This window comes from Entelurus aequoreus, linkage group LG05 (assembly GCF_033978785.1).
Source record: "Entelurus aequoreus isolate RoL-2023_Sb linkage group LG05, RoL_Eaeq_v1.1, whole genome shotgun sequence".
Taxonomy (NCBI): domain Eukaryota; kingdom Metazoa; phylum Chordata; class Actinopteri; order Syngnathiformes; family Syngnathidae; genus Entelurus; species Entelurus aequoreus.
Window position 1 is genome coordinate 88,434,409 of NC_084735.1, and position 15,766 is coordinate 88,450,174.

Genomic DNA, 15,766 nt, shown 5'->3' on the forward strand with positions numbered 1-15,766 from the left:
AAGTGTCGAAGCTCCTGATTTTAAAGATTGTTGCTGTTAATCAGTGTTCAAGCTCCTGATTTTAGACACAGGTTGGTGTAAATAAGTGATGAAGCTCCCGATTTCAGACAGAGATTGGGGTAAGTAAGTCTCAAAACTCCTCATTTCAAACGCAGGTTGACATAAATCAGTGTTCAAGCTCATGATTTCCGACACAGGTTGGTGTAAATTAGTGTTGACGCTTCTGATTTCGGTCACAGGCTATCATAAATAGGTGCTCCTGATTTTGGACACAGATTGGCGAAATAAGTGTCGAAGCTCCTGATTTTGGACACAGGTTAGCGTTAATAAATGTTGAACTAACCTTATCACTTATCGACACATAGCAAACTTATGTTTGGAAGCCTAAGACCAAAACCTAGGCCAGGGGTCGGCAACCCGCGGCTAGTGGCTCTCTGGAGCTTTTTCAAAAATGTATGAAAAATGGAAAAAGATGATGGGGAAAAAAAAAATTTTTTTGTTTTAGTATGGTTACTGTAGGAGGACAAACATGACACAAACCTCCCTAATTGTTACAAATCACACTGTTTATATTAAACATGCTTCACTGATTCAAGTATTTGGCGAGCGCCGTTTTGTCCTACTAATTTTGGCGGTCCTTAAACTCACCTTAGTTTGTTTACATGTGTAACTTTCTCCGACTTTCTAGGACGTGTTTTATGCCACTTCTTTTTCTGTCTCATTTTGTCCACCAATCCTTTAACGTTGTGCGTGAAGACACAAAGGTGAGTTTTGTTGATGTTATTGACTTGTGTGGAGTGCTAATCAGACATATTTGGTCACTGCATGACTGCAAGCTAATCGATGCTAACATGCTATTTAGGCTAGCTATATGTACATATTGCATCATTATGCCTCATGTGTAGCTATATTTGAGGTCATTTAGCTTCCTTTAAGTCCTCTTAATTCAATTTATATCTCATGACACACTATCTGTATGTAATATGGCTTCTAATTTGTTGCGGCTCCAGACAGATTTGTTTTTGTATTTTTGGTCCAATATGGCTCTTTCAACATTTTGGGTTGCCGACCCCTGACCTAGGCCAACTTTTCCCAAAGTTTTGCTTGTGACAAAGCTAAAAAAAAAAAAAAAGCCATGGCATAAATAATACCGCTTGTGTATTTCCTCTCCCTCCCAGAGAGTACAAAGATGGTATCGGGGATCGGCAGATAGTCCAGGTAGCGGGAGGAAGTCATTTCTACTGTAGACTGAGCTCTTAGTCATGTCAGTCTAGATTAATGCCACGACAAAGAGATTTGAATCATTAGAAAAACTTGCAGGGGGTGCCGCGCTGCACTTATATGGAATTCTCCTGAAAAAGCCAGTGAATTAACAAATAAAGGTCTACGCTATTAATAGCATGAATGGAAGAGCCTCGTCGCAGTTGGCATTTAACATGAATCCTGATGCATATGTCTGTGTTCTCCCCCTTTATGTGCTACTGCTCATGTTACGGATCAGTGCTGCTGGTGTGGCGCAATATGCTTTTAGAAATAATTAGCGCCTGCAGAAGTGGAAATAGACGCGTAAGTCTCTCTCGCTGCGTGTTATCTTGCACTGTGTAGGATGTGTAGCGTGACAGCCGCGAACATATTTGTGTTATTTTTGACCTAGGAAACATATTGGAAGTATGTCAGATGCTTTATGCTAATTCTGATTAGACCCCCCCCCTCCCAGCCCCTTGCTGTTGTTTACAGTTCACGCACCCGGAAAGAGAAAAAGTCAAGGTCCGTCACCACCAGTAAATTATCAATTTCAGTAAGTAATTGATCTTTCAAATTTATAACACACACAGAGCTTAAAGGTCCCATATTATGGTACTATTTGTCATGTTAAACCAGTCAGAGATGCCACAATAGTGAATTTGAAGTGTATTGGCCAAAGTTTGCTAGAATTTTGACAGTTTGATGCCGGAATTTAGACAGTGCTTTACCTTAGCTTAACTTTAATGTGAAGTGTATTCATTAACTCTAGAGCTGTGAATCTTTGGGTGTCCCACGATTCGATTCAATATCGATTTTTTTTTTTTCAATTCAACACGATTCTCAGTTCAAAAACGATTTTTTTCCCGATTCAAAAGGATTCTCTATTCATTCAATACATAGGATTTCAGCAGGATCTACCCCAGTCTGCTGACATGCAAGCAGAGTAGTAGATTTTTGTAAGAAGACTTATGTGTGAAATTATTAACACATTACCGTAAAATATCGAATAATATTATTTAGCTCATTCACGTAAGAGACTAGACGTATAAGATTTCATGGGATTTAGCGATCAGGAGTGACAGATTGTTTGGTAAACGTATAGCATGTTCTATATGTTATAGTTATTTGAATGACTCTTACCATAATATGTTACGTTGACATACCAGGCACGTTCTCAGTTGGTTATTTATGCGTCATATAACGTACACTTATTCAGCCTGTTGTTCACTATGCGACTTATACTCCAGTGCGACTTATATGTTTTTTTCCTTCTTTATTATGCATTTTTGGCCGGTGAGACTTATACTCCGGAGCGACTTATACTCCGAAAAATAAAGTACTAAGAGATGCAATTTACTATACACTGAAGTGAATTAATTAACTCATATCATGTTTTGCTTATGGCGAAGATTTACATCCAACTTGGAGAGCGCAAACCACCAAGTTTAATTAAATAGAGGTATTTCAGTTTGAGCACACAATAAGATAAGACCCCTTAGTTTGATATTCGCATGTGGACTGGAATTGCTCTCTCATGAGAAGAAGCAATAAAACCAGGCTTCGGAATGCAAAAGTTATAGCTCTAGAGCAGTGGTTCTTAACCTTGTTGGAGGTACCGAACCCCACCAGTTTCATATGCACATTCACCGAACCCTTCTTTAGTGAAAAATATATATGTATTTTTTTCAAATTCAAGACAAAGTTATATGTTTTTGGTAACCCTTTAGTATGGGGAACATATTCTAAGTAACAAAGACATAATTTAGAGTTATTTGGACACTAGGGGAACATATTCTAAGTAATAAAGACTTAATTTAGAGTTATTTGGTTAGGGTTCTTTTGATCCAGCCGCACTGCCGTGTCAGCCTTCTGTCCGGATGAGGATGTTGGAGCTTAATGTTTCTGTGCATTGTCCCTTCAAATAAAGACTAAACAACGAACAACAACAACAAGACCAGAAATACACTTCATTACGAATGTAACATCACGGAGTGGGACACAGTGCTGACATTACAATCACATTTGAACAACCTGCGAAGTTAGCCTGTTTGCTGAAGACAAAAAAACGATAAAATGTACACTACCGTTCAAAAGTTTGTGGTCACCCAAACAATTTTGTGGAATAGCCTTCATTTCTAAGAACAAGAATAGACTGTCGAGTTTCAGATGAAAGTTCTCTTTTTCTGGCCATTTTGAGCGTTTAATTGACCCCACAAATGTGATGCTCCAAAAACTCAATCTGCTCAAAGGAAGGTCAGTTTTGTAGCTTCTGTAACGAGCTAAACTGTTTTCCGATGTGTGAACATGATTGCACAAGGGATTTGTAATCATCAATTAGCCTTCTGAGCCAATGAGCAAACACATTGTACCATTAGAACACTGGAGTGATAGTTGCTGGAAATGGGCCTCTATACACCTATGTAGATATTGCACCAAAAACCAGACATTTGCAGCTAGAATAGTCATTTACTACATTAGCAATGTATAGAGTGTATTTCTTTAAAGTTAAGACTAGTTTAAAGTTATCTTCATTAAAAAGTACAGTGCTTTTCCTTCAAAAATAAGGACATTTCAATGTGACCCCAAACTTTTGAACGGTAGTGTACATCTCCCGCGTCTGTAGCTTACTGATAGCCCCGGAGTTTATTTTAACTTATTTTAAGATGTGTAGCCAAGCCTTATAAATAAATCTGTCCGCTGTGACGTGGTGGACTCATCCAGGGGCTGCTGTTTTCCCCCAAACATTTCAATACGCAAGGGGATACAATCAGTGTGTAGTTGGCAAACTTCCGCTTTATTGACCGTTTTAATGAGCAAAATGATCAATTCACAGGCTCGTTGATCGAAAAACCGTGACTTGTTTTTTGCAATTAATCTGCATGGTCATCACGGTGCCTCACCTTGGCTTTGTTGATGGTGCAGTGCAGTGCATTGTTCTCCTGGTCGTACAGCAAACTGAAGTCCAGTGTTCCCAGTGTCGCTGCAAGGAAGACGGAGATATGAGAACGTTAGTTTTATTATCTCAGGTGTAAACTTTTTTTTTCCATCGTCATAAAGCACGGTCCCGATGGGAAAATCAGGGGCGGAGCTACAGTGGGGGCTGGGAGGGCGGCGCCCCTTGCCAAGACTTGGGCCCGGAGGAGCTCGGATCATGCAAACAGTTTTATTATATTCAACATCAATAAAGGAGCTGGACTTATTGGGTGACCCAGTCAGGATGAGTCATGGGTGCTAAAAACTTTACAAGACGGACTTTAGTGATTTAGTAGGCGTTTTAATAAAATGTTGTGCTGTACGGCTGGCTTTATTTTCACTTTGCAACGTGCACATTTACAAGTGGATCGACAATGTTGTCTCCAAGTGTATTCTGGGTAAAATCGTCATCAACTGTCCACTTTCAACGTTTAACAATGAGAAATATATGAATATACATGTGTGTGTGTGTATATATATATATTAGGGGTGTAACGGTACGTGTATTTGTATTGAACCGTTTCGGTACGGGGGTTCCGGTTCGGGGGTTCCGGTTCGGTTCGGAGGTGTACTGAACGAATTTCCACACAGACATATTAAGTAGTGTAATGTACGTTGTGTAAACAATGCACACCGAGGCACAACACACGGCATGCTAGCAGCTAACGAGCTGCGATAGACTGACCATACGTCCTCTTTTCACCGGACATGTCCTCTTTTGCGGAGCTGTCGGAGCGGAGTTTCTTAAATGCCTCAAATGAACGGCATTTCGAGTTAGGGTTGCGTGTATTTTTAATGTACGTTCAGGGTTAAGAAGGGGTTGAAAACAAAACAAATTGTGCGCGCAGCAGCATTTGTGAGGGAGGGGCAGAGACAGAGAGAGCGAGAGAGTTATGATAAACGCGCATGCGTCGCCAGGCTCTGCTTTTTATCGATAGATTTATCAGATTTAATTTTTTATTATCTATAGCAGGGGTGTCAAAAGTGTGCCCCGGAGGCCATTTGCGGCCCACAGCTAATGTTTAATGGCCCACGGCACGTTCTAAAAATACTATTAAAATAAACAAAAACATAACAAAAGTGAAATAAAAAAGCTCAAAGGTTAAATGTAATTTAGAAAAAGATGCAATGTTGACTAATAAAACAAAGCTGTCTTTTTTTCTTTCAAACTGTCATGGCTCAAAACATAATATTGAATCAAAATCAATGTTATTATGAATTATTGACCTATCCAAGGTTTCGATTACTTCACATCAAATATTCCAGTAAGAAAAATATTTTTGGTGGAAGATTTTGCAAATTTGGTAAATAACCCAAAAATTTATATTTTGTTGTTTTCTTACTGTACTGAAAATGAACCGAACCATGACCTCTAAACCGAGGTACGTACCGAACCGAAATGTTTGTGTACCGTTACACCCCTAATATATATATATATATATATATATATATATATATATATATATATATATATATATAATACATTAACAATATATTTTTTTACATAAGCTGCAAAAAAAATATTTTTTAATTTTACTTTAAAAACTGGCAGCTCAGCACCAGAATTTTAAAGTAAAACCAGTGTTTTTTTTTGTGTTTTTTTTTACAGCATATACAATCATTTAATGAATGGAATGGAAAAACAATAGCACTGTTTTTTGTTAGGAACTCGCATGACTGCCGTTTGTGTGACCCCAAGATGCAAGAACCAGCAGGAGGATGAGCAGGTAAGATGATTTTAATTATCATCAACAGAGAAATGTAGCAGTCTTGCATACAACAGTTCCAAACATAAAGAGTTTATCATCGAGCACTGAGGAGTGCTCCAGCGAAAACATAAATAGACCTATGCTGATTGTGTGGACCGGCTGCCAATCAACGGCAGGTGAGGAGAAAACAGTGCTCCGCGGAACAGGAAATTTAACAAAATAAGAGCACTGACCGGAAGTAATACAAAAACCAAGGAGACAAACAGAAATGAAGTGACCGATCGTCACAGTTTTTAGCGGTAAAATTCAAGCAATAGAGCTAACAGTTTTGTTTTGCTTTTACCGTAAAATCTTTTTGTTTTAATGTTTTTTTTTGTTTTGTTTTTTATGTTTTAGTGTTTTACTGTACATGGAAAAAAAAACAGTATCAAAGTTGATTTTACGGTAAAAAAAACTCAGTCGGCGGAATTTAATCGTAAAATCTATTGTCAATTTTACAGTCTACAATTTGATCATTTGTTTTGAAATCGTAAGTCAATACAAAGTGAGTTACTTTATGGACACTTTAATATCACTTGTTGTGTGCTTAAAACTGTATTGCAACTCATTTTGTCTTGACGCACACTGCCAATTAAACAATTCACCTTGACTTTCAGAGCTTGCTGATGTAATGATGCGTTCAATGCCCCCTCCTGTGTCGTAAAAGTGAACTACACTCAAGCAACGCAATGACACAAAGAGAAAACAAGCGTTACAGAGACAGTCTTTTGTACATCATGCGTTGACCCTACAAAAAAAAGTTTTTGGTGTAATCCTGATAACAAATCGAACAATAACACCTTTGCTGTTGTATATCAGGTGAACGTAATTCAAGGAACTGTATCATCATAACCACGAATTGGCACACAATTTAATCAGCTGAGGGTTTTAGTTATGGTATTTTCATGAAGGTATTTACACTTTAAGATCATCAAACCACAGGACCTGACCGGCCCTTTATCTAGCTTGATCGTTCATCATTCTTTGAAAATTCAAGAGCTCTGTTTAACGTCAAAGCCAGGAATCAAACACCTGAGATGCTGAACGGCTTACAGCAGAGGTGTCCGAACTTTTTCCACTGAGGGCCGCACACGGAAAAATTAAAGAATGCGGGGGCCATTTTGATATTTTTCATTTTCAAACCGTAGCAAAATACACTACCGTTCAAAAGTTTGGGGTCACCCAAACAATTTTGTGGAATAGCCTTCATTTCTAAGAACAAGAATAGACTGTCGAGTTTCAGATGAAAGTTCTCTTTTTCTGGCCATTTTGAGCGTTTAATTGACCCCACAAATGTGATGCTCCAGAAACTCAATCTGCTCAAAGGAAGGTCAGTTTTGTAGCTTCTGTAACGAGCTAAACTGTTTTCAGATGTGTGAACATGATTGCACAAGGGTTTTCTAATCATCAATTAGCCTTCTGAGCCAATGAGCAAACACATTGTACCATTAGAACACTGGAGTGATAGTTGCTGGAAATGGGCCTCTATACACCTATGTAGATATTGCACCAAAAAGCAGACATTTGCAGCTAGAATAGTCATTTACCACATTAGCAATGTATAGAGTGTATTTCTTTAAAGTTAAGACTAGTTTAAAGTTATCTTCATTGAAAAGTACAGTGCTTTTCCTTCAAAAATAAGGACATTTCAATGTGACCCCAAACTTTTGAACGGTAGTGTATATGGATTTGTTTTTTCGTTTTTTAACCTTCAGGGCTCTCGGGGACCATAAAGGGTCTAAGTCATTAAAATGTTAAAAACAAGTCAAATTATTATTGTATTTTTTTATTTAACTCTTACAGTAAATCTCTACAGTATGTCAACTTCAGGTTGATGTAAAGTTAAAAAAAACCAAAAAGGTTTGATGCCTTTTCTTTCAAAGACAACTTTGTGTTTTATAATAAAACTGAAATATGCAGTATTTCCCCCACTGCCCAAAACATTCCGAAAGCAAAGTTTGATGTGAAGTAATTAGAGCCTTAAAAAGATCAATAATGCAGGACACCATTGATTTTAATTCATCATTATTTTTGAGTAATCACTGTGAAAAGATAAATAAAATCCCATTAAATATATTTGGGATCCACAAGGTTCCCCACTCATAAAGTGATACATTTTTATTAGTTTTTTTTTTACTTTCAACACTTAAGTTACGAGATCAACTTTAGATATATCTGTCGATTTTACATTTCAACTATTATTTTGTTTGTTTTTATGCTCTTTTGTCAAAGAAAGGAGCCTTGAATAGGTCAATAATTCATTATAACGTTGTTGTTGTTTTTTGGAGCAATGGCAAAGAAAAGAAACATAAAGATAGACAAAAGAAAAATAAACAGCCTGCATGGCAGCTTTGTGTCAACATTGCAACTCATTCCACTTTTTGTAATGTTTTTTTTTTATTTTTGCAATAGCATTTCCAGAATGTGTCACGGGCCGGTAAACAATTAGCACTTTGGACACCCCTGGCTTACAGCATTGATGTGCATAATTCACTTGCTCCACATTTGCAGGTTTAAATGCTTCATGTGCTAGTCAGAGAACGTTCCATGAAAAACGAAAATAGCCAAATTAGTCATCAAAAAAAGCGCAATTAGGAAAAAGTGGATGAAAGTCTGGCTGGTTTGTGCTAAAAGTCTTTTTATCGGCCGCCGGTCAATTTGAGAGCGCCTGGCGTAATTATAAGATGAAGGCCCGAAAGGAGGAGGACAAAAGAGTACCGATAGAACTTCTGCACGTCTCGCACTTTTGACAGAAACGACTGTATGGCGGTCGGGTGTGGCGTGTTTAACAGGCGGCGGCTGCCTCCTCAGCAACCTTTTCCTGATTGAGGTCGACCGCAGTGTTTGACTCTGCGGGCTGAAAGTGAGACCCAGTCGCTTGCTGCTTGTAATTAGCCGGCTTTCCCACTTGGCATGTCTTGTTACTGCGCCAAGAGACCATGCTCTGCATCATGTCGCTCAAGAAAGTAACCAACATTTTAGAGTCCTTACTTTCTTATATTATTAGATTATTATTATTTGTATGTTTTTGGTCTATTTCCTACAGAGGAAGTATCATCTTTTACTGTTCTAAGTCTTTATTAAGAAGATGGCCTTTATTTTTCTTATTTGATTTATCATGTATAGATTATGTGCAAAGCCAGTGTATTTTCTCATACATTTTTTTTTTTTTTGGTCCTGTCCAGCTTCTTAGGCAAATCATATAGTTGATGTAGACGCTCATATCGGCTGTTCAGATTTACTTTACATAAGAGAAGTGTAGGATACTTCTCTTGTTGCCTCATTTGTATTTGACATTATTAAATGTATTTATATTATCATTTGGTGCAGCCGGGCCAGAGCAGGAGGGGATAGAAAGAGAAAAAAAGGAAGACAGAGGGGGGAATTGTGGGGACAAGAGGGGGATAAGACAGAGAGACAAAAACAACAACAGCAAACACAACAATAACAACAACAACAATAGAGCAACATCATCAAATTTAGCGAAAAATCAAAAATAATACAGAAATGACAATGAGCATTATTACACTAAAAATGGAGCAATACAGATACTAAAAGAAATAGCGCTAATGATAATGAACAATACCAATAATGTACCTTTATTAACAACAATACAGTTGTTCAAATGCAACAATACATATACGTAATGATAACTAGAGATACGAAAGAATGCAGAAACATGGAGGGGAAGAAAGAGAAGCAACCTGTATTAACCTTGTAGATTGTTATAGTAACAATAGGTTAAGCTTTGTCAGTGTGCCATGTGTTACCCAGTTTACCCTAGGGCAACAACGTTAATATATGTTTGATGAAACGTGATTATGTGCATGAGCGTATGTATGCATATGTAGTTGTATATGTACAATACGTGTATATGTGTGCTTGTACAGTGAATGTATATGTACAGTATGTGTATATGTATGTTCCTCATACATTTTTATATGTTTTCATATGATAAAATGTGATGTATAATTTCACATTAATGTTAAATAATTTTTGATACATTTCCTCTTTTGGAGGTATAATTTTTTTTTTTTTTTTTAATAATAATTGTACAAATAATTACTAATACAACTATTGCTATAAGATCAAATATATATTACTATTTTTGTTTTGGTTTTGATGAATTTTCTTATGAGGAAATTAAAATAAATAAATACAAATGTTATCAATCTGTGTTGGCCCTGCGATGAGGTGGCGACTTGTCCAGGGTGTACCCCGCCTTCCGTTCGATTCCCGCGACCCCAAAAGGGAATAAGCGGTAGAAAATGGATGGATGGATTATGAAAATATTGATAACACTTTACACAAATAAGTATAAATACTACTACTGCTACGACATAAAATATCCATTACTGTATAATATATATGGTAATTAGTGTTGTCACGATACCAATATGTTGGTACCAGTACCGGTACCAAAATTATTTCTGTACTTTTCGGTACTTTTGTAAATAAAGGGGACCACAAAAAATTGCATTATTGTCTTTATTTTAACAAAAAATCTTAGGGTACATTAAACATATGTTTCTTATTGCAATTTAGTCCGGATCTGTACCAAAATATTGGTATCTATCTAATTGCTAGAATAAACCACAATATTCAAATGTTTCTAGTCCAGTTGCGATCAATGGAATGCCTTGAGAACATCAAGACCTGGATGAATGAGAACATCCATAGACATCTTGCCCTGTTTTCTCTAAAACTCCTACGCCAAATAATTTGTTTAAAAAAATTATCACAAGGTTGCAAAAAATCCTTGAAATTGCCATAAAAAGCGTCCGGACTGAGACCTACTACTCACTACTACCGACTACTCACTTTACTTCTGCGAAAACGTCAATGTGGGACATCATGGTTCAGTCCTTGAGAGATATTTATTCCATGTCTTGTATATGCAACCTAAAAGCTTGGAGCCTCCGGGGAACCGAAAGACGTGGTATGACGACTTTACACCTCCCTCCAAACATCGGAAGTGACAACGCCACAAAAGCAACATGTTGCTTGTGTCACATCGCTTTACTCTCGCTGACGGGAAGCAAGGAGACTGATAGCTGCTGTCACGGGGATTGGCTCCATTACCTCTCTTAGGGCACTTCCCTGGGAGCGAAACTGCCTGGGGAAGCACCTTCAGCGGTGTAATCCTAACAAAACAGGGCCTCTTAGTTTAAATGGTTCATGTTATGATTTTTTTTTTTCTACATTTAAAATTCTTCCCTGTGGTCTACTTAACATGTAATGGTGGGTCTTTGGTCAAAATTTTGCATAGATTATATATTACAGACCATTTTCAAGCCGCTTCCTGACCGTCTCTTCAGGATGCGCCGTTTTGTGGGTGGTTTTATTTACGTGCCTCCACTTCGACTGCGTCTTCTCACCCTCAGCCATGTTGTCGTTTTTAGCGGCTTCCATATGGAGTCTACTGACAAATATGTTAGAACTGTGCGCCACTTTGTATTAGAAATGGCAACAGCGGAGGATGCATGTGCATGTACGAGCCAGTCTGCCCCACAAAAGGAGGATAGACAAAAAAGAAGGAACTCGATGGATTACAATGGCGGACTCGCGCAAAGCTCTTCGGGTAAACCTCTACCATGTATGGAGATAGCTCATACTTGCCAACCTTGAGACCTCCGATACCGGGAGGTGGGGGGTGGGGGGTGGGGGGTTGGGGGCGTGGTTAAGAATTCACCAACTCAAGTATTTCATATATATATATATATATATATATATATATATATATATATATATATATGTATGAAATACTTGACTTTCAGTGAATTCTAGCTATATATATATATATATGTATTTTTTATTTTTTATTTTATTATACATATAAATAAAATAAATACTTGAATTTCAGTGTTCTGGAGGCTATCCAGTAGATGGCAGTATTGTCCTGTTTAAGAGTGTCACAACATTGCTGTTTATGGCAGACAAACTGCTTTACGGTAGACTAAACGTGACTGCTGTTGTTGTGTGTTGTTACCGCGCTGGGAGGACGTTAATGAAACTGCCTAACAATAAACCCACATAAGAAACCAAGAACTCGCCCTCGATCATTCTACAGTTATGACGTCATTGGGCAGGCAAGCTGTTTATATTGTGGGAAAGCGGACGTGAGAACAGGCTTTCCCCACTCAGGTCCGCATTGAGCTGGAGGGGGCGTGGCCTCCAGCTCCGGCTGAATACCGGGAGTTTGTCGGGAGAAAATTTCAAGTATGAGATAGCTGCCGACGTCACACTTGGAAAAAAGGTCACAGATCGAGCTTGTTTGGAGGAAGTATGAAGGAAAGCAAGATTGTTTTGTTAATATTTCCATCATGCCTCCATGGTACGTTGTGCACAAAGCAAACAATAACGTACAACAATTCTTCCCAACAAAAGAGGAGAAATACAACATCGCAGAAAAATGTAACTTAAAACATTTGTATGCACGTACAACACTTAAAACCTTAAGTATATCAGTATTTGGAATTAAATTATGGAATTGATTAATAAACAATGTACTACTGTTGTCCCGATACCAATATTTTGGTACCGGTACCAAAATGTGTTTCGATACTTTTCGGTACTTTTCTAATTAAACGGGGCAACAAAAAATGGCATTATTGGCTTTTTTTTTAAACAAAAAATCTTAGGGTACATTAAACATATGTTTCTTATTGCAAGTTTGTCCTTAAATAAAATAGTGAACATACAAGACAACTTGTCTTTTAGTAGTAAGTAAACAAACAAAGGCTCCTAATTTAGTCTGCTGACATATGCAGTAACATATTGTGTCATTTTACATTCTATTATTTTTTCAACATTATTAAGGACAAGTGGTAGAAAATGAATCATTAATCTACTTGTTCATTTACTGTTAATATCTGCTTACTTTCTCTTTTAACATGTTCTATCTACACTTCTGTTAAAATGTAATAATCACTTATTCTTCTGTTGTTTGATACTTTACATTAGTTTTGGATGATACCATACATTTGGGTATCAATCCGATACCAAGTAGTTACAGTATCATACATTGGTCATATTCAAAGTCCTCATGTGTCCAGGGACATATTTCCTGAGTTTATAAACATAAGATAATTTTTTTTTTAAACGAAAAAAGATTTTGTGATCCTAAAAAATATTGATGTAATCATAGTAGTATCGACTATACGCTCCTGTACTTGGTATCATTACAGTGGATGTCAGGTGTAGATCCACCAATGGCGTTTGTTTACATCAGGGGTGTCCAAAGTGCGGCCCGGGGGCCATTTGCGGCCCGCAGCTAATTGTTTACCGGCCCGCCACACATTCTGGAAATACTATTGTAAAAATAAAAAAGAACATTAAAAAAAGTGGAATGAGGTGAAATATAATGAGAAAAAGTTGCAATGTTGACACAAAAGCTGCCATGCAGGCTATTTTTTTTTCTTTTGTCTTTCTTCATTTTTCTTTTTTTGCCATTGCTCAAAAAAATAAAATAATGACAAAAAATCCATGTTATAATGAATTATTTTCAGGGCTCCAATTACTTCAAATATTTCACTTTAAAATGTTTAATGTGGTGAATATTGCATATATTGTGTAGTAGCCATATAAAAACATCAAAGTTTTCTTTGACAAAAACGCATAAAACAAACAAAATAATAGTTCCAGCATAAAAAATTAAAAAAATATATTATTATTTTTTTTTCCATAGAGAAATACAATCGTGTGCTTACAGACTGTATCCCTGCAGACTGTATTGATCTTCATTGATATATAATGTATATATTGTGTTTTTTATGTTGATTTAATGAAAAAATAAAAAAATAAATGCATTTATTTTTTTATTTTTTTGTATTTTTATTTCTTGTGCGGCCTGGTACCAATCGGCCCGGTGGTTGGGGACCACTGGAGTACATTATGAATAAATTGAGAACAGGAAGGGAACATAAGTGTTAGCAACTGCTATCTAATGGAAAAAGGGGTAGGATTCCAATAAGATCTGCTTCTTTCTACTCCTTTTCGAACATGTTGAAAGGAGAAACTGGAAATTGTGATGTATCATGTTTGTAATTGTAAGCATGTTCAAAATACACTCAAACCATGGTTTGATGTCAAATTTTCGGGACTTATGCAGATCCCAAATACCTCAAAACAGGTGCCAGTAGGGATTGTATCTTATTCTGCTGTGATAGCAGAGGTTTAATGTTTTTTGTTTTTTGTTTTTTAAGGGGGTGCTGGGGGGGCCTCTGAAGAACCAAGTGGCAGTGTTAATGTACTTGTTTGTGCCAGGCCTGAATGAACAATTTTCCGCAGCATCCCATTACTTCATCTTATAGGCTGGCGCGGGGGTGGGGGGAGAAAAAGAAGTATTTGTTTTGCTTATTACCAAAGAGATGATTTTAGATGAATAGCAAAGTGAGTTGTTTGGAATTTGCTCAACAAGCCAGACGCGCACACTTGACAGTGCAATCTGGCACTGACCTCGGCGGGGCGGGGGTTATATTAAAAGAGGAAAATGGAAAGAAAGGTCTTCACTTGACAGAACGCCTTCCCATGGCGGCGGGGAGAGATGATTCATGCATTAGCATAGTGATCAAGGATTAAACGCAGGACCATTCAGGCGTGTTTGAAAAAAAGCTCACCTCGGTTTAGGGTTTGAGGCTCGTTTTCTCATTAGCATTACCAGTGCAAGTTACATAGGGGTATTTTAATAATAGCGGTAAATATGTAAGCTATTTTTCGCAGACCCTTATTTTGTCGTGAGTCAGATAAATGTAGCGCTCAACGATTTTATTGTGTTCTCTTAGGTTTTTTTTAAACACTTGACGACACTGAAGAACGTCCGCAAGTAAATCTTTACCAACAAAAGTTGCAATTTCCTCGTTACGGCATCTTCACGGCCCACGGACAATCGGGTGGAAATGCTAGTAAGTTTCAGTTGATATTGATATTTTTGATATTATTGACCCACCTCCCCCGGTAATCAGTCACAAACAAACACACGCGGTTGAATGCATGGCTGAGTACAGAGGAGCCTGGTGAAGAAACACTATCACAGGAGCCATCTGCACCAGGGGGTCAGACCAAAGCAGCCATGGATATAATCCCTGATGTAGAGGGCTCCCTCCGAGGAACTCTGGAAAGTAAAAATAATAAATGGTAAGAAACAAGGTTAAAATATGAGTTAAAAATAGTATGATGACAAAATGATATGCACAGTATATAGAACTAAATAACATTTAGCATAAATTATAAGACTAAAAAAAGCTAAGTACAAATGACTTCTAGTGTTGTACCGATACCAATATTTTGGTACCGGTACCAAAATGTATTTCCATACTTTTCGGTACTTTTCTAAATAAAGGGGACCACAAAAAATGGCATTATTGGCCTTAGTTTAACAAAAAATCTTATGGTACATTAAACATATGTTTCCTATTGCAATTGTGTCCTTAAATAAAGTAGTGAACATACAAGACAACTTGTCTTTTAGTAGTAAGTAAGCAAACAAAGGCTCGTAATTAGTCTGCTGACGTATGCAGTAACATATTTCGTCATTTTCCATTCTATTATTTTGTCAGCATTATTAAAGACAAGTGGTAAAAATGGATTATTAATCTGCTTGTTCATTTACTGTTAATATCTGCTTACTTTCTATTTTAACATGTTCTATCTACACTTCTGTTGAAATGTAATAATCACGTATTCTTCTGTTGTTTGATACTTTACATTAGTTTTGAATGATACCAAAAATTTGGGTATCAATCCGATACCAAGTCGTTACAGGATCATACATTGGTCATATTCACGTGTCCAGGGACGTA

At 37.2% G+C, this 15,766-nt stretch overlaps 1 protein-coding gene across 1 annotated transcript in view; it reads right to left on the reverse strand.

Annotated features, from left to right (window-relative positions):
• The window catches only part of LOC133649993 (double C2-like domain-containing protein beta), a 78,139-nt gene extending 66,785 nt beyond the window's left edge, over positions 1-11,354 (reverse strand). Inside the window, exons 1-2 of the mRNA XM_062046708.1 lie at positions 11,345-11,354; positions 4,146-4,225 (exon numbers count right to left, since the gene is read on the reverse strand). Of these exons, the coding sequence (XP_061902692.1) occupies positions 4,146-4,225; positions 11,345-11,354 (90 nt within the window). The remainder of the gene's footprint in view (positions 1-4,145; positions 4,226-11,344) is intronic.
• Positions 11,355-15,766: the final 4,412 nt, after the last annotated feature.